At 38.3% G+C, this 17,954-nt stretch overlaps 1 protein-coding gene across 1 annotated transcript in view; it reads left to right on the top strand.

Annotated features, from left to right (window-relative positions):
• The window catches only part of ADAM10 (ADAM metallopeptidase domain 10), a 51,302-nt gene that overhangs the window by 15,430 nt on the left and 17,918 nt on the right, over positions 1-17,954 (top strand). Inside the window, exons 3-4 of the mRNA XM_040600596.1 lie at positions 9,131-9,249; positions 10,601-10,759. Coding sequence (XP_040456530.1) covers positions 9,131-9,249; positions 10,601-10,759 — 278 coding nt within the window. The remainder of the gene's footprint in view (positions 1-9,130; positions 9,250-10,600; positions 10,760-17,954) is intronic.

Here is a 17,954-nt window from a genome sequence, read left to right as displayed (position 1 = left end):
AATATGATGTTTTAAAACAACCCTGGTTATGTATTGTAACTCTTCCACCTTCCAGTTTATATAGTTAATTTAAGGTGCCCTTGGAGTCCAGGAAAGGTTCATACAAAGATAATGAGTGCACAGTGTTAATGGGAAGGGTGGGTGGGTGGTGTGGTGGCTGGAGGGTATCTTGGGCGTAGCGATCAGGAGATGATAGAGTTTTAGATTCTTGGAGAATTAAGGAGGGAGGTCAGCAGAACGGCTACCTTGGACTTGAGGGCTGACTTTGGCTTCTTTAGGAGCCTGGTTGACAGAGTCCCTTGGGAGACAGCCCTGAAGGACCAAGGGGTCCAGGAAGGCTGGGCATTCTTCAAGAAGGTCTTAAAGGTGCAGGAGCAGGCAGTCCCTACAGTCCAAAAGATGAGCTGGTGGGGGAAAAGACTGGCCTGGCTGAACAGAGAGCTTTGGCTGGAACTTGAGGTGGGGTCGGGGGGGCAAGGAGGGTTTACCACCTTTGGAAGGAAGGGGCAGGCAACTCTGGAGGACTATAAGGATGTCACAAGGTTATGCAGGGAGAAGATTAGAGAGGCGAAAACCCAGCTAGAGCTCAGGCTGGCCACTGCTGTAAAAGATAACAAAAAATGTTTTTACAGATACATTAGAAACAAAAGGAGGGCCAAGGATAATCTGCATCCTTTACTGGATACAGGGTGGGGTGGGGTGTGGGAATTGCCACAAAAGCTGAGGAAAAGGCTGTGGTACTTAATACTTTTTTTGCCTCAGTCTTTAATAGTAAGACCAGTTACCCTCTGGGTACCCAGCCTCCTGAGCTGGAAGACAGGGATGAGGAGGAGCAGAATGAAGTCCCCACAGCCCAGGAGGAAACGGTCAGTGACCTGCTGCTCCACTTGGACACGCACAAGTCTATGGGGCCAGGTGGGATCCACGCAGGGCACAGAGGGAGCCATTGGAGGAGCTCGCCAAGCCACTCTCCATCATCTATCAGGAGTCCCAGCTGACTGGGGAGGTCCCAGAAGATGGGAGATCAGCCAATGTGACGCCCATCTACAAGAAGGGCAGGAAGGAGGATCTGGGGAACTACAGGCCCATCAGCCCGACCGCGGTGCTGGGGAAGGTTACAGAGCAGATCTTCCTGAGCACTGTCACATGGCATGTGCAGGACAGCCAGGGGCTCGGGCCCAGCCAGCATGGGCTTATGAAAGGCAGGTCCTGCTTGATGAACTTGATGTCCTTCTACGACAGGATGACCCACCTAGTGGCTGAGGGAAAAGCTGTGGCTGGTGTCTGCCTGGACCTTAGCAAAGCCTTGGACACCATCTCCCACAGCATCTCCTGGAGAAACTGGCTGCTCATGGCTTGGACAAGTGTGTGCTTTATGCTGGGCTAACAGCTGGCTGAGTGGCTGAGCCTCAGGAGTGGTGGTGGATGGAGTTATGTCCCGCTGGTGGCTGGTCACAAATGGTTGAAAATGAGCTTGAAAAACTTGCCTGAAATCTGATGTTCTTTGAACTATATCTTTTTACCTAATGACATAGCTGTGAATTCCTGAGACATTGTTTCATTCAGAAAACAGTAACTGCATCTGTGTAGTGTTTAACTGCACACTCAGTCAACTTAATGCATTCATAATAACATATGCTTTCTAATTTTTTCTTAGTTTGCCCTGTTAATCACCCATCCATACCCACTTCCACTTTCCCGTTTTTAGTTGCTGACTCTCCCTTCTGAAGGTTACCTATGTGACTTGAGTGAACAGCTGCATTTTCAAGTGGTGCTTAAACACATGGTAACAACTACCTGTTACTAAATTAAAGATGCATTGAGACTTTTTCAGATATTTTGCCATCTAGCTACAGTTTTCCTTAGTTTTCTATCTAAAATTTTATTTTTAAAAAATACTGTAAGTTAAGATCAGACATGTTTGTTGGAATTTATGGACTATATATGATCCTATAATAGGAAAACTATTACAGGAAATGCTTGCAATGTCACTTCTTTGTAACACATACAAATAAAAAGACCTTTCATATGTTTATGCTTGTGAATATTAAAGCATTAATTTGTTGAATATTGGTAGGTTGTTCTATAAAACCTGAGATATATAAAAATACCGGCTTTGCTGATAAAAACACTTTTCTATGCTTTAATTTGGGCTTACAAGTCACAGCTGCTAAGTCCAGATTCTTTTAGTCCAACATATTCAAATCTTAAAACCTAGCTCAATATAGGGTCAAAATTATGTGACTATTAGATGATTATGCCGGTGCAACTGGAATGGCCGATTCCTCAGCCTCTACCACCTTACACAGTTCATCTGGACTGGAAAGTACGTAACTTTCTTCTACTGTGTTCCAAAATGTAATGGACAGTTATATCTTCAGATCAGTCTGCATGAATGCTTGTAGAGGTTTGGGTTATGATAGTCAGAAACTTGAATACGTTCTAACTAATGATAAAACACAAGCTTTGCTTCTACTGTGCTAAAAATCGGTGATATTGGTCATTTGTAGTGATCCCTGGTGGTTATTGGACATTTTCCTTATCTTGTTTTCTTATTCACCACAACATTCTTGCTGACTGTTCTGTGTCAGTACAGGTACATACCATCCCCCTGTGTATTCAAAAGAGTGTGCATTCACCTCTGCTCTGTAACTTAATAACTATAATAATAGGTAGTTTTTGGAGGGGAAGGCAGTTCAGAAAAATCTTATTATCCTATCCTTCATGGGTTTGTATGGGGAGGGAAAGGGAGAAGAAATTTTGTCTTTGTGGTTCTATATAAAAAGGCTAACAGTTTGTATGTGCCTAATGTGGCAAGTCCAGTGGGCACAAAGATTTAGTCATTATTGCTTCAAATAATTTGACAGCTAAAGTGCCTGTCAGTGCTTTCCAAAGTGATGGTGGATGTCAGGAGTCAGGAAGATGCTGTGAGGTGAGCTTCCGCTTGAGGTTGTTTTGCCTGATGATGTCCAAGTGCTCAGAGTAGTGTTTGATCAATGAACAGCTGTAAAAACACTGCATCGGTCTCACTGCTGCTATTAGTACTGCATGTAACCTTTTTTTTTCCTGTATGTAAAAATGTTCTCAAAAAGCCATGTTCTTAAAATGAAAAGCCGTAGACGTAAATGAAAGTACTTAGGCTATGTGCTTCATATGAGCTCATGTTATCAGCTGGCAGATTTCTTTGTATGTCTTTGTTTCAGTAAGAAAGCTTCTTTCTAAACTAGTTTCTTAGTTTGAGTTTATGTAGTAACTTTCATGCCTTGTGATTTTATTCTAGCGCATCCTTAACATGTTTTCTCTTTTTGATCTCATGTTTTTGAATTGATAAAACATGGCACTGCATGTAAATAATCAACTTTATGTAAATACAAACTGAAGGGTTGTTTTGGATAAGCAGGAGAACAAGTGACAGAATCTGCACTTCCCAAAGAAGTTTTACTGAAAGAGGGGAAAAAAAAAATCAACCCTGGGTAAAGACTATTTAGCTCTTAAAATCTGTATACTGTACTCTTCAGGACAGAGAGATACTTAACTTTCTTAGAGCTGATGTGTAGCTACTTGTAAACCCTGCTTGGATGGTTTCTGTTATCTGAGCTAGCTTAAGTGTTTGCAGGTATGTGTATCAAAAATAATCAGTGGCAAATTGCTTAGGATGAAGGCTACATCCTTAGCTGTGTACTTCTAGAATAACAAGCTTAGCAAGTCTGACTTCTGAAGGTCAGGAAAGAAATCTTAACAATTGCAGGTGCCATCCTAGAGGTATTGATGGGAAATAAACATAAGCTGCAAGCATTCTAGCTGGAATTGCTGAGCATTGCAATGCTGTAGAGATAGGGTTTTAGATAAAGACTTACTAGAGGATGATGCCCTCTATCTGCATCTAGGTGCGTAATAGAAAGAATTATAAACATGGAGACCCTACCACGTGCTGTTTCAAAGATGTGTTTTCTTTAGTGTCAATAGCAGGACCATGGGGAATTGTCAGTTAAATGATGATGGAATATGTTGTGTGAGTTTAATAGTAAGTGAAAATAGTGGTGTGTTTGGTTTTTTTAATAAAAAGTATGTTCGTAAGTGTGATGGTTCTGTAGACCTGGCTTGTGAGTTAAACTGTCTTCTATTCAATATAGTTCAGGGTTGGAATGAGTCTGATGGTCTGTGGGAACAAAGTTTAAATTTTGGGATGCCTTGTGTGGAAGCAGTTAGAAAGAAGGGCCCAAATTATTCTCCCCTTCCATTTTTCAAAGAGACTTTGACTTCTTAAATGGTAAAAGTAAGGATGAAAGACATCTATCTGCTTGCATCTCAAGCAGAGTAGTATCGTCTAGATCCTGACTTGTGGGGAGACTCATGGACGCACAGCGACAAATGATTTTTCTGGTTCCTACCAAGAAGAGTATGAACCTAAACGGACTCTCCTTGTCCTGGAGTCACATCCCATACTGCTGCCATCCCATCACCTTCTGTTTCCTTTTCCCAGCCACTTCTTCCAGCTGTGGGATAACTCCTCCATCTCCTTCTTTTTCTTTTGTCCTTTTTTTTTTTTTTTTTTTTTTTTTTCCCCCTCCTTAAAACTATCTCCCTGGTCAGAGAGTGATCCTGCCTGCTTAGCCTGGCACTGGTTACGGCAGTTTGACTGAGTGAAGGCAGGAAAGGGAAAGCACCAAGTGCCCTTTTGCATACCACTGGTAGTGGCCTTTTCTGCCAGCTTTGGAAAAGTCGGCAGACTGCTCTCAGTGTCCCAATACACTGGACATTCAATCATGGCAAAATCACTGATCTTAGAAGCTAATTCATACTGAAAAGAAATGGATTAATAGATCAAGCATTAACTCTTACATGTATACCTTTATGTTCATTTTACCAAGTACTGTCAGTATAGACACACAGCTTTTGGGGTTTTTGTTTTTGTTTTTTTAAGTATTTGCTCTGTGATTAGAGCATAGGATTGACGCAACTCAACCCCATGGGAAGGTATTGGCTTTTAGCAAAGTGTGGTGCTCTCAACTATATTTTTTTTCTTTAATTATCACTTAGTTGCTATGTTACATACTTGCAAATCTGACATAGTCTCCCCTGAGGTAAGCTAAAGTGAAATAAAAATGTACCTCTTGATAGTCTTTAGGGTACTGCCATTAACGAGTAAGATGTAGTTTATTATCAAAGCAGATTATATAAAAATATAAACAGTTTTACCAAAAATACAGTCTTCAACCATACAAGCAACCATGCAGTCACCAAGTAACAGCCTGTTAATGTATCAGTTTTCAGATACATGTAAGACAGAAACATAGAAGTGAGGTCAAAATGTAGTCTTAATTGATTTGATTCTGTTCTAGAGACCACTACTGCTGGGAAATGTCTTAAGCAAGGTAGAAAGTGTCTAAATAAAGCAGCATTATTTTTCTGGAAATAGTTAATCTTCTGCCTGGTGTGTAGCTAGGCCAGGGAATAGCTTAGTTTATACTGACAGAGGTGCTGGCACAGAGAATTCAATGCATGCTATAAAAATTGTAATTACCAAAAGGCTTACTTGAGGCTTCGTATTTCTTCCATTATGGCTAGTTTTAGAAAACATATTCAGAAATGATACAGACAAATTTTTTGAACTTCTCTGGACTCTTCAGTCCTCCAAAGAATTGATGAAGTTACTGGATTTAAGCCAGGAAAGGAAACTAAGATGCATTCTCTTGAGAAGGATAGCGACTAGCTTATATTCCTTTCCAGAAAGGGGGAGAAATACTAGCCTTAAAGAAATCTAGAGTAAATTTTAGGGGAACTTTTACACTGGGTGAAATACTGGAATGGATTTTGTAGGGTCTCTGAAAGTTTCTCGCTGAGAAGTTAAGGTGTTGAGCTGGGTTTTCTAGGGGGTCACTGCCAACTATCCATTTGTTTGATTCAGTCATTACAATTTGGAGTCTCCCCACCTACACGCTGGCATCTTTTCAGGGCAGCTGATGTCATTGACATTTGTTAGTAGTACATTCACATGTCTCTGTGTAACAATAAAAATGGAATTTAGTTTGTCTGCTGTAGGTTTCATGTAATACATGGGGGTTTATGTTTACCATTGTTTAAAGTTTGGTGATTTGTGAAAGTTGTGAGTTCTTGGAAGAGGAGACAAATAGATGCCTGTTCTCCACCACCCCTTCACCCCCTGCAAGTTGCCTCTTTCTCCCTCCCTTTTTTTGGTGGGGGAGAACTGAAGGAAGACTTGTCACTTCATTTCTTGTTGTTAAAAGGGTGAACGGTCCAGACAGATAATCCTGTTCCCATTGAGCATGTTTGAATGACCAAGAAAAGACCTGTCTAAAAATAGCCGAGACACGATCAGGTTATCTAATAGTTTAACCAAAATAAATCAAATGATCAGAGAATTGTTATTGTGAAAAACAACTGTGTTGTTTTGTATTTGAAATAGTTATTTAATCCTGCAAATAGAGTTGGTTTTCTTAATAAATAAGTGACAGCATGGGTTAGAATTTACACTCTTAAGTTATGTACCAGTGAAGAAAGAAAGAAGGGGGGAAAACGAAAGGAGAATAAATACAGGCTTCTTAATTTTAACAGTAGTGAAACTTTATCTTGTACGTATAACTTCTAACAGTCCATTTTGAAGTGACAGATAGGGTGATATTGATGGAGGGCTATCCTTCCCAGAAGGAATACCCATTCCCAGCTTCAGTAGACTCTGCTGAGCTTCCCCTTGTGCCTCCAAAAGCACCGTTCCGTGGTGCAGGATGCCCAGGCAAAACACCAAACCCACTCGAAATGGCGATCAGGCAATAGTCAGCAGTGATAGTCCAGAAGCACAATGCTGAATGTCACGTTAATTTGTAAGGATGAGAATGTAGATGCCTTGGCAGTTGAGGAAAGGGTACCCTGGATAGCTTCACGATTGAGGCCTAGGGCTAGTTCATCTATCTACTTGGTAGTTTTTTAGGCTAAACTTGCTAAATTATTCATTTAACTCTGAGGTAATGTCTTTATCCCCCACTCCACTGACATATATGGTGGCTAGAAGTCTTGCATTGTCTAATAAAATAAATAATAAAGAAATTGCTGATGCAATTGAGTGTTAGAGATAATAATTGCTCCTCAATTTTATGTGAAACTTATGTGAATACAACCAGGAAAAATTAATTTTGAAGTAACTTTTTTGCACTTCTGTGAGAAAAGTGTTGTATAGATTGTGGTGTGGGGTTTTTTTTCAGAAAGCCTACTTTTTTTCACCAGGAAAAAGTAATTTTAGGTATAGTAGGTGCTCTTGCTGGGGTTAGTAGATACTTCCGTTCATCACAGACTCAGTTGGAGACTTCTTATGGTAAGAAGTCCTTTTAAATATTCAGAAAGAATATAAAGAAGGGAGGAGAGCTATTCTAAAGGATCCAGGATCTCTTGTCATGTAACTTAGTTCAGATGCACTTGAAGAGAGTCTGATCCATCTTCAGTAACTCTAGAGAGCTCAGTCGCAGGGAAAGCTCAGACTAAAATGGAGTTCAAATCTGCGTCACAACTTGAGCAGTGTGTTATAACCAAAACGAGTAGAAGTTCTTGAAGTACTTGAATAAATTTCTTCAGATTCTTGTTCAGTGCTGGTATTTCCTCCTCTCCGCTCCTGACTGTTCATTTCTAACTTCTGCCCAGAAAAGTCACACAAGGTGGCTTAAAGCCTTTTTTATTCTTTTTTTTTTCTTTTTTTTTCTTTTCCCCCTAGAAAAATGAATTGCATAACGCTGTAGCATTCTGTCCTGTGATATTTTACTGGGTTGCTTGTTCATGTTATCTCCTCATCCTCATGAACCTCTGTGTTACCAAAAGACAGTTTTACAGAGCTAGTAAAGAGACTAACTTAAAGAAGAAAAATTCTTACTTTTTCTCTCTGATATTATAAAAACTAGCTATCTATCATAAAACATGCCTTTCTAGCTGGGTGTGGATAACTGTTAACTGCTAGCTGGCCTGTGTTCCTCAGTGGCTGTAGCACCCAAGCGCATCTATAGTGAGGTGTTTCTTCCTTTTCAACAGGGAAATCTGCCCTCAGAAAATATATCGATACTGAAATTATAATACGAGCACTGGTTAGCTTGGCGCAAAGCCCAAGAGTCACAGGGAACTGCTGAAGTTTAACCTTCCCCATTTACCAGCCACATCCCAGAATTTCCTACCTTTGTATTAGATATCTCTAACACATCACCAGAGGAGAATACTCGCTTTGAAGGTTTATTAACACTGTGGCAACAATAATAAATAGTTTGATTGGGAAATACTGTTTGCATTACAGAATAGTCAACATGAATCACTAGAGCTCTCAGCAGGTTTTAGGTAAAGGCATGACTTTTTTTCTTTGACCTTGAATTTTGCATCTTAATGTACAGTTGTTTTGAAATACTTATAACTGTAGTGACATATAATTTAATGTGCAAGTGAAGGCTAAAGATATATTTTGTATATGCTTCAGCTGTACTAAAAAGTAGTGAAATTTGAATTACTTTGTGCCATGGTGCTTAATTGTTTTGGTTATTTTGGTGTTAGCACAAATGGATGATAGCTTTCCCTGTGACAAGTGAACTCTATCATTAGCATTCAGTGAGTGGAGTTGGCCACATAATTGTGCATGTAACTCAACCAATTTAAATGTTTTTCTTATTAAATGTTGTTGCCCAACTTACTTCTTGAGTTTCAGTTGAAACAGTAATTAGCTTACCTACATTTCATTTACATTACTTAAATGTTGGGATGAAAGTAAAATAAGCTGGTAGTTGTTCTTATCTCTTCTGCTTCACAGTGCTGTGAGGTAAAATAGCTGCCTTTCCTCTTAAGCTATGTCTGTGTCTTCTGAACAAGTGTATAGTCAAGTCAGTATTTTAGATTTATGCATTTAAGTGTAACCCTATTTTCTGGCTTAAATCTCATAAATTTAGCTACTTTTATAAAAAATTTCTAAATCTTGCTTAAGAAAATCCTTCTAGGCTATCGTCTAATTCATGTACAGTATAAACATTTTCTGTAGATTAATGGTCTGCAAATTGTTTGCAAGAAAGTGTTGGTTAGAAGTATTTTGCTTAGTGCTCTTGTAATTGCAGCTCAAAGCCAATTTACCATCTTTTTTTATTCACTTTAGACACTTCAACCTTCGAATGAAGAGAGATACATCTCTCTTCAGTGATGACTTTAAAGTAGAAATATCAAACCAAGTAATTGATTATGATACCTCCCATATTTACACTGGACACATTTATGGTAAGTACAATCCTTTTAAATGGACTGAAGTGCAGTCATCTTAAACAGGAGCTTTTTTAATAGTACATATGGGAAATGAATATCTGTATGATTAAGTCATCTTCATTATTAAAATTCTATAATATATCTACATGCATTTAAACTCCATCTGCTTTTATTGTCATGTGAATCACACTTAACAAATGAGTATTTTACCTAATAATTTTCATATCCATAGAACTTGAAGTTCAGCTCTGTTTATGAACATATTCTTCATAGAAGTCTGATGCATTTAAAAAAAAAATAGGAAGGAGCTGCATTACAAAAAGTCAGGTACTGTTAGTTTAAAGGAATTTAAGGAATATAATGCTACCATCATTAAGGGTAATATACCCAATTTCAGTAAATACAAAAGATAAAACTGATTAACAAGGAAGGAGAACTAAAGAATTAAGCACATGAAGAGAGAAGGATAAAGATACACTAACTCTTTTTATACAGTCTGGTTCTGAAAGGAATCTAACTCTGTTGGTAATGTCCTACAGTCTTGAAGTGACAGTTTTAAAGTGTGAACTATTCTCAGCACTTTATATGCATGTAGGTAGACCAATCTGCCAGTTGGCTTAGGTGGGTCAGAGGACTTACAAGGGGTGTGAGGGTGGGGTGTCTTTTGTTGTGTTTTTTCTTACTTTGTGCAAATATTTCAGAAAAGGTTTTGGTTTTTTCCTTACTGCTGTTTACTAACTTGGATAGTTGTGCTTTTCCAGATCGTGACTGTTCCAAACACAAATTTACTCCATTCCACATTTAAACCTAGCTACAGTTCTAAGAGGCTTATGCTTGAAGAAAAAATGAGTGTCTTGAATATAGGGAAATCTTTCCTTGAAAGCTTTCCAAGTTTAGTTTATGGGTTTGGGTTTTTTTCTTAATAATGTATATATTATAATATGTATAAGGACAGAACTTGTATATAGGATTAATGCTGTATATGTGACAGCTTTAAACTACAGAGTTGAGTTACTCATGCTTTTTAAACATGTAATTTACGCACCTGATTAGGAAGCTATTGGGCTTACTAACTATGATTTTGGGATAACTGTATGTCTTAATGTTGAATAGTGTGCTCTAAAAATTCAGACACAACCTTTCTGCAAGGATGTCTTGCTGCTGTTACCCAGAATCTTATTACCGTATAATTCATATAGGTTATTTCCATTTGGGAACTGGTGCACAATTAGGATAATTAATGCAAGTATCATACTTTAGCATTATCTGCTTAACAGCTTGGGTAATGTGTATGCTTGAAGTTTGCACAGGACTGAAAGCTTTTAAAAAGGTATAAAAAAATCTAATGCACTTTTTCTTTCAACAGGTGAGCAGGGAAGTCTTACCCATGGGTCTGTTATTGATGGAAAATTTGAAGGATTCATCCAAACTCACAGTGGGACCTTTTATATTGAGCCAGCAGAAAGATATATTAAGGACAAAACTCTACCGTTCCACTCTGTAATTTATCATGAAGATGATATCAGTGAGTACTTCCATTCTGTGCTATGGATGAAATATATTTTTTTTTATTAAATGTCAAAATCTGTAAGCCATTTGTAAGCATCAAATGAGGCTTTGGCTTGGATATGACACTGTGAATTATGTTAACCTGAAGTGGTTCATATACAGTTATGGTGTGAAAGAGATCTATGGCAAACCAAAGCGAGTCTTCCTTATTCTGCCATTTTAAGAAACCCTTGGCAGTCGGGCTCAAGTGTATAAGCAGTGTATTTTATGCTCAGTGGATACAAGTTTCTTTTGAAAAATGCGTTCCTAAAGTGCTCTGTACTGATTGTTCTTCCCTGTGATTTGGAAAATAAAAAGTTCAAGTCACTAGGTGTTTACTGACATCTAGTGAAGATGGTACTTGTGGGAAGTTAAAGCTTCCCCTGCATGCATAGGTCACAGATGCCTTCAGAGACCTCTTTGGAATATGTGGTGGCGCCCAGTATGTCCCGTTTTACACAGTAGCTGATGGAAACATCCAGAGAATTCATATTACTTGAATTTGAAGAGTATAGCCTTAGAAGCTGTAGTTGTAAATGCCCAGGAGGATGAGAGAGTACCATGGAATACTTCTGTATCTTCAGAACTGATGCATCAAAGTTCTGCACTCTGCCTGTCTTTTTATGTATGAACAGTCTTCAGTTGTAATAGAAATCAGTTTTATTTTATGCTCAAGTAACTTTATGCCGAACCCCAAAAATAGTGCAGTGGTGATTCTGAGTTTCAGTCCTTCCAAGCAGACATTGGCAGAGTCACCTGAGGGCTACCTTTTGGTTATTGAAGCTAGCAAATTTTGTGTTGCAAGCGAACTTTATGTGGGACTTCAGTCTTGCTTAAAAATAGATTTAAACTATAACTTCATTTAAAAACTTGTTCCGTCAGGCCATTGTGCAATTCCTAGAAGACTTGAGTTTGAAATCTCTTTTGCAATTAGGTGGAGAATCTTGGGTTAGATCCCTAGAAATTACTTGAACCATTTTCATGATGATGTATGTGTAAATCATTTTCTAAGTACATCATAATGAAACTGTATTGCGAAAATAAATGTCAAAAATAGGAAGACAGATGAAGATCATCTCTGGTTGTGATTTGGCTTTATGTATTGTCATTTTCTCTGAGCTGTAAGCTGGTGAAAAACACAGGGTTATTGCATCATTCTCTGGTCACTTGCTTGAATGAATGCAGTGAAGAGAAATGAGCTTTCTCTGCTAAAAACTCAACAAATTTTGTTTGTTTTTTCTAATTGAATAAAGCTTCTGGAATACAGCTGTATTTTACATTCAGTGGCACTATGTGTGCTGTCTTTATGTTAAAATTGCTGTGAGCTAGCAGATAGGTTTGTCCTTCCTGTTACCCCATTCTGTAAATATGATTACTAACCCAAAATCAAATAGAAGTTGCATAATTTTAAAGAGTTTCTGAATGAATGCAGTTATTGAATATTATGTACATTGTGAGCTACTTCTGACTGACTAAATGTGTATCTTCCTGGTACTTACAAGACCCGTATCTGAGAATAACGTTAACTTCATAGCATAGTCTTCCATGTACTGCTTTTGATTCTTGGAGAAGTTGCAGCATGTGTTTAATTCTCAGCTCTACAGCCCATTGCAGGTGGAAGTCTGAGAAGGCAGTGTGCCTGGCTAGCTGCTCTTGGAATGTTACAGGGTTTGCTGCTGGAGCAGAAGAGTAGTGGGGAAAAGTAATAAAAAAAATTACAAAAGCGTGGTGTGAAACCGTAAGATAGGTCTTTTCAACAGCAGTTCTGTGAATAATATGTGCGTACTTCTAAAATCTTTTTAGGTCTCACAGAACAGTTCAATTCACTGTTTGGTGCTGGGAATAAAGTTACCACTTATGTAGCACTTGCTGTAAATAAGTCACTGTCTGCTTTACAAAAGGTTTTATTAACCCTGTTGTAGAAAAGAGGGGAAGGAGGGAAGTAAAGGGGACGTAAAGCAGTTTAATGATTTGCCCAGTTTCGAAGGGGTAAGACAAGCAAGAAGATAGTTTTGTGTCCCAGTTCCTTATGCTGTAAATAGTGGGTGACTAAAAATAGTCTCTTTGCTGTTATCAAGTAATGACAGAAATAGAACTGTACCTTAAAGGAGCAGATAAATAATTATTTTTTTTTTTTTCATAAAATCAAGTTAGTATTGCTGTTTAGTAGAAGTTGCCTGTGTTGGAGGAGTAAATGGATTGCTTGAGAGCTGGAAAAAAATAATGATGAAATTGGTTCATATCAATGTCTTATTAAAGTGAACGGGAGCAGGATACGGAGTTTTTTAAATTACTCAGGTGATGGTATGTTGGTTTACACAGTTTTTCCTCTTGAATCTAGTGCATCAAAACCATCAGGTAGAAACAATCAGATTATCAGAGAGGATTGTCTAAATCTATTCCAGAGAGCCACATTAAAGCAACAGTACAGTATGGCTTCCAAATCCCCAAGTGAGTGAACATTGCTGCTTTTGCTCAGCAGGGTTGAAAATATCCCACCCTGGAGCGAAGTCTGAGCAGCACTGTTTGAAAACGTGCCACTCCTGTCGGGTGATGTCGACTTGGAGCCCGTCGTGCATGCGTTCTGATTGTCTAGTTTAACTTTTTTCATTGGTATGTTAGATGCCTCTAGGATGTCTGTGGTCTGAAATATCTGAAGTACACAACTGCTTCTGTCACTTTCTGAATAGTGCTTTTGAGGTTAAAATTTTTTTGCCTTTCATGAGAGCTATTTTTGCATTGAACTGCAGCTCCAAAAAAACTCCCAACAACTAAAAAAAAGCTAAGCTTTTACAGTAGCTTTAAAAATAAAAACAACCATGCAAATCTTTTCTTACTGCTCTAATATAAAGCAAACTCTTGTGAAATAGAGTCAAACTACTAGTGTTCTTAAACAGGGAAAAAGCAACAAAAACACTCAATTTCTAACTCAGGAGAGGCTAGAGGAAGAAGTTGTCTTTGCTTTAATTTGGTACGTTTTTTTGATCAGCCATGTTTCAGCCTTTTGAAACAATATGCCTTTTAGTGCTTTTCAGAAATCACAATGCAATATATGATTAGCATCTCAATGAGTTCTTATTCAGTAGCTAAACAAAAGCTTTTTTTGTAAATGGGGATTATATTGTCAACTTTATAAGGCAGCTTTTGTCTGTTACAGTGGATGTGGTGACCAGTGGAAGGCAGCCTTCTATTCATGACTTGAAACACAACTTGAATGATTTTAATTTCTAAAACACTCATGATCAAACTGATCTATAATTTAGTGCTAGAAAGATGCAAATTGCTTTTTTTCATTAAAGTATTTTGGAAACTTTTCTTTAAGGACTAGGATTTCATTGGAACTGTATTTATTTTATTTAAATCATATATGCTTCAAATGAATCCCTGAGTTCATACTGTAAAATACAAAATATGTATTTTCTGAGCTCAACAGTAGACATGAAAATCGTGTTCAGACCTTCAGGAAAAGGAACGTGGTCATTTCGTTGTCTTTGTGGTCTTGGAAGATCTATACAACTGAGAACAGAAAGTGTATTTTGTAATTTCGCAAAGCCCTATCTGCTGAATGAACTGGCCACTGCAGACTGTGTATTATTAGTGAGAACTTGGTTTCTTTTTTTTTTTTCATATTGTGCTTGTCGATTTAATAATGAAGGTCTACTTGGCAGTTGTCATGGGAGGAGCACAGTGCGACAGGCTGCTTAGAGTGAAATCTGTAGCAGGGATTTTTTTGCTTTGTACCTGCTTAAATTTGAATTTTGTTGTGACACCACTGCTTTTGCTAGTATTGGGCAAATGTCTGTGGCGGCTGAAGAACTGAATTTTCATCATTTTCAATGGAAGTTTGATGTCATATCCTTGCCTCAGATGCTGAAATCCAGTATCTGTTAAGCACCTAACCTAAATGCTTAACAGATCACACTATTTACTGACAAGCAGAAGAAAAAAAATCATATGGTCAGGTATTTCTTTGTGGTAGGCAGTGCCTTGCTTTAAAATGATAAAAATCCTTATTTCAAGCGTCTGGATTTGATGTATCACTAATAATGATCTGCCATCTAGTTAGAATACCGCTGTCAGAAAGTACAAAATGACAAACTTTGTTTTTTAGATTTGTTATTACATTATTGTTGTTTACTGGTTTTTAACATTCTGTCAGGGTATACAAAAACTGAAAGTGGAAAATGGGAAAGTGGACAACATGGGAAAAGAAAAAGTGTTTTGTCTGAGGATTTTCTCTAGTTAGAAAATTGATCCTGTAATTAAACTCTTTCTTTCATAGATCTGATGGAAAGTAGACTTCTAGTTTTTCCTCAACTCTGCATTCACCGTGAGCCATTGTTTCATGCTAAAAGCACGTGTTTTCCCTTGATCACCTCGCAGGGTTGTGGCTAGGGACAGGCTGAGAAGCTCTTGATCCCAAAGAGCTGGCAGAAGGATGCGCCGCTCAAAGCGCTGAAAAGCATCACAGGAGCATGAACCAGACTTGTGCGATGCAAGTCAAAAACTGTCCCAGTCATCTGACACAGTGTAGTTCCTGCTTAGTTCCAGAAATGGAGCTACTGCAGGGGATGGTAGAAAGAGGAAGCCTCAAAAGATGAAAAGGGAACAGTGCCCTCACAGTTTGGGGGTAGCACAGTGTTTGTCAAAAGAAGGTTCTGTGTGCAGCTTCCTCTGTAAGCTAGACATGGTTCCAAAGTAAGCATCCTATCTTACCTGCCTCCCGTGTTTGGCAGGGCGGATTCAACTCTGTCCACGGGAGATTTGTCTTCTCTGGCACATGCAAAACCTTGGCAATTGCTGTTGCCAATGGTTTCATGTTCAATTCTTTATGATTTTAACTGTCACACTTTTAAAGTGTTTCTTGCTATACTGTTGCTTTTGAAGTGAGAAGTATTTGTTTGCATTGCAGGCAGGTAGTGTTGAAAATGTGTTAAGGGATTTCCTAACCTTTTTGGGAAACGAGATACAGAGCAAAGACATTATTTTGTGTAATGCACTGAAAGCATTTATTTCTAGTACTGTTCCATCAGTTGTCATAATGCAACAGAGTATGAGTAAAAGTGTGGTGATAGCAGGAAACGGTGTTTTGTGCTGGTGCAAAATACGCTGTGCTGTCATGTTTCCAGTTAATTTTTGTGGATTCCTGCAGTTCCCACCTGCAGGAGCTGTTTTCCAGTCAGGGTGGGTTTATATAGATGGAGTGTGCTGATGGTGAGGCAGCAATGTCTGTTACTCCCACCCTTCTGTAACGTGCTTTTGTCACAGATACTAGTTAGTGGTCGGCGGTGTGGTTGTGTAGTGGGTAAAGAGAATTTTAAATGGGTGAAATACAGGAGAGTGTTTTTCTTAAGTGCTATGGTGGGAGTAAATGAAAGTGGTGGAGATAGAGAAGGGAAAGGATCATACCACTAATTCTCTGCTCTTGACTCCAGTCTAGTGACAGTAAACAGGATCCCAGAGAGTAAAGATGACTCCAGCAGTGAGTGGTGCTTTTTGTTTAATATTGGTTACAGCAAAGCTGTGTTCCACTACGTTGCTAATCAAATTGGGTGAGGTGGCTCACAGCATAAGCATTTTTGTCCTTTTCTCGCCCTTCATCCTTCTGACACTGTGCTAGGGCTAGCCATACTGGGAGGAATGTGATGAGACAGCAGTTCAAAAATGGTATTTGTGTGGCATTAAGACATTGCAATGTGGGAAACCAATACACAGAAAATCGTTAAGTGAACTTGAAAGGCTCTAATAACAGTAATTCATGAACGTTTCTGTAAAACAGTGAAAGGAAAATACCACTTTCTTCAGAAGTCTAGGATTTTTTTTCAAAAACTTTAGTGTGCATGCATTGTAGTTACCTCTGAAAAGGTGTTTTTAATTTAAAGAAACAACCTTATTAGAATTCAAATATATTACCTCCCACACAGTATCAAGATTTTGCTAATAATCTCATTGGCAAACACTAGTCAAAACCAAGTAGGCATAAAATTGACCAAAGAAGAAGTGATTTTGTGGTGTGTTGGAGCAGCTTCTCTAAAATTCAGACTGGGAAGAAGTTTTGACATACAATGCTGTACTTGGATCTTTAGAGTAGATAGAATTAATTTGCTAGTGAGATAATAAATAACTGCTTACACCCAACTATAATCTTTCAGTTACTCTTAGGCTGAAACTTTCTTTGCCAAGAAGTGTGTTTATTATATCTGTTTCTTTCTCACTAGACAAAGTTTACAGTTGAAATAAAATACTTTGTACCTGGAAAAGGACCCAGTTTGAAAAAGAAATGTTAATAAGTTTAAATTACCTCATTTATCATTTAACTAGTTTTAAAAAGCTAGTGTTAAACATGACTTCTTTAAATACTGGCTTATGTGTGATGGAGAGGAATGAAGGTTGGAAGACTGCTTTTATTTCTTAATCAGTCCTTTTAAGTTTATCAGTGGGTCCATTGAATCTGGTCTTTGAGTATTTTGGAGCATAAACTCATATTAAATGGTTTGGGTTTTTTCAGAACTCAATTTCAGCTGTATGCCAAATATACAATATTTTTTTTTAATTCATTTTCGCTATTTAATTTTCCCCCAGCTTTCAATAATTGAAATATGACGTTTAGAAAGTAATGATATAGGGAGAAAATCTGAAGTAAATTGGGCTTGTATATTGAAATAGTTTAGCAGTATCATATGGTATGACTGCAGGAAACAGGTATGAGAGTCAAAGATAATTAAAGGCAACTAGCCAAAACTGTACCAGAGTGCATCTGCTGTGCTCCAGCTGCTAACAGGCTTTGACTCCGCAGAACCAGAGTAGAGCTGAGCTAGTCCAGGGTGAAATAGCCTGAAATGCATATAATGTGGACAGCAGGTCCTTGATGCCAGGTCTTGGGCTTTATAAATCTACCCCTATGTATGCGTTCCCTGTATGTGTACTCTGTGATTCTGGGTCTCCATGCTTGCTTAAAAAAAAAAACCACGCCACCACCCAGCAAACAAACAGAAATAAAAAAAAAAACCACCAAAAAATCTTGGTTAAGTTTACACATTTCTGACAAACCCCACACCCTATTAAGGTGATGGTATAACTATGGTTTGCCCTACAGAAACTGGTTCCCTAAATACTTGCATACGTGGCACCTGTAGCTGGTACTCCATTTTCTCTCACTGGGGCACCAGTTT

Source organism: Falco naumanni, chromosome 7, assembly GCF_017639655.2.
Source record: "Falco naumanni isolate bFalNau1 chromosome 7, bFalNau1.pat, whole genome shotgun sequence".
NCBI classification, from domain to species: domain Eukaryota; kingdom Metazoa; phylum Chordata; class Aves; order Falconiformes; family Falconidae; genus Falco; species Falco naumanni.
The sequence above is the reverse complement of the archived record's forward strand: the minus strand, read 5'-3'. Positions and strand labels throughout refer to the sequence as shown.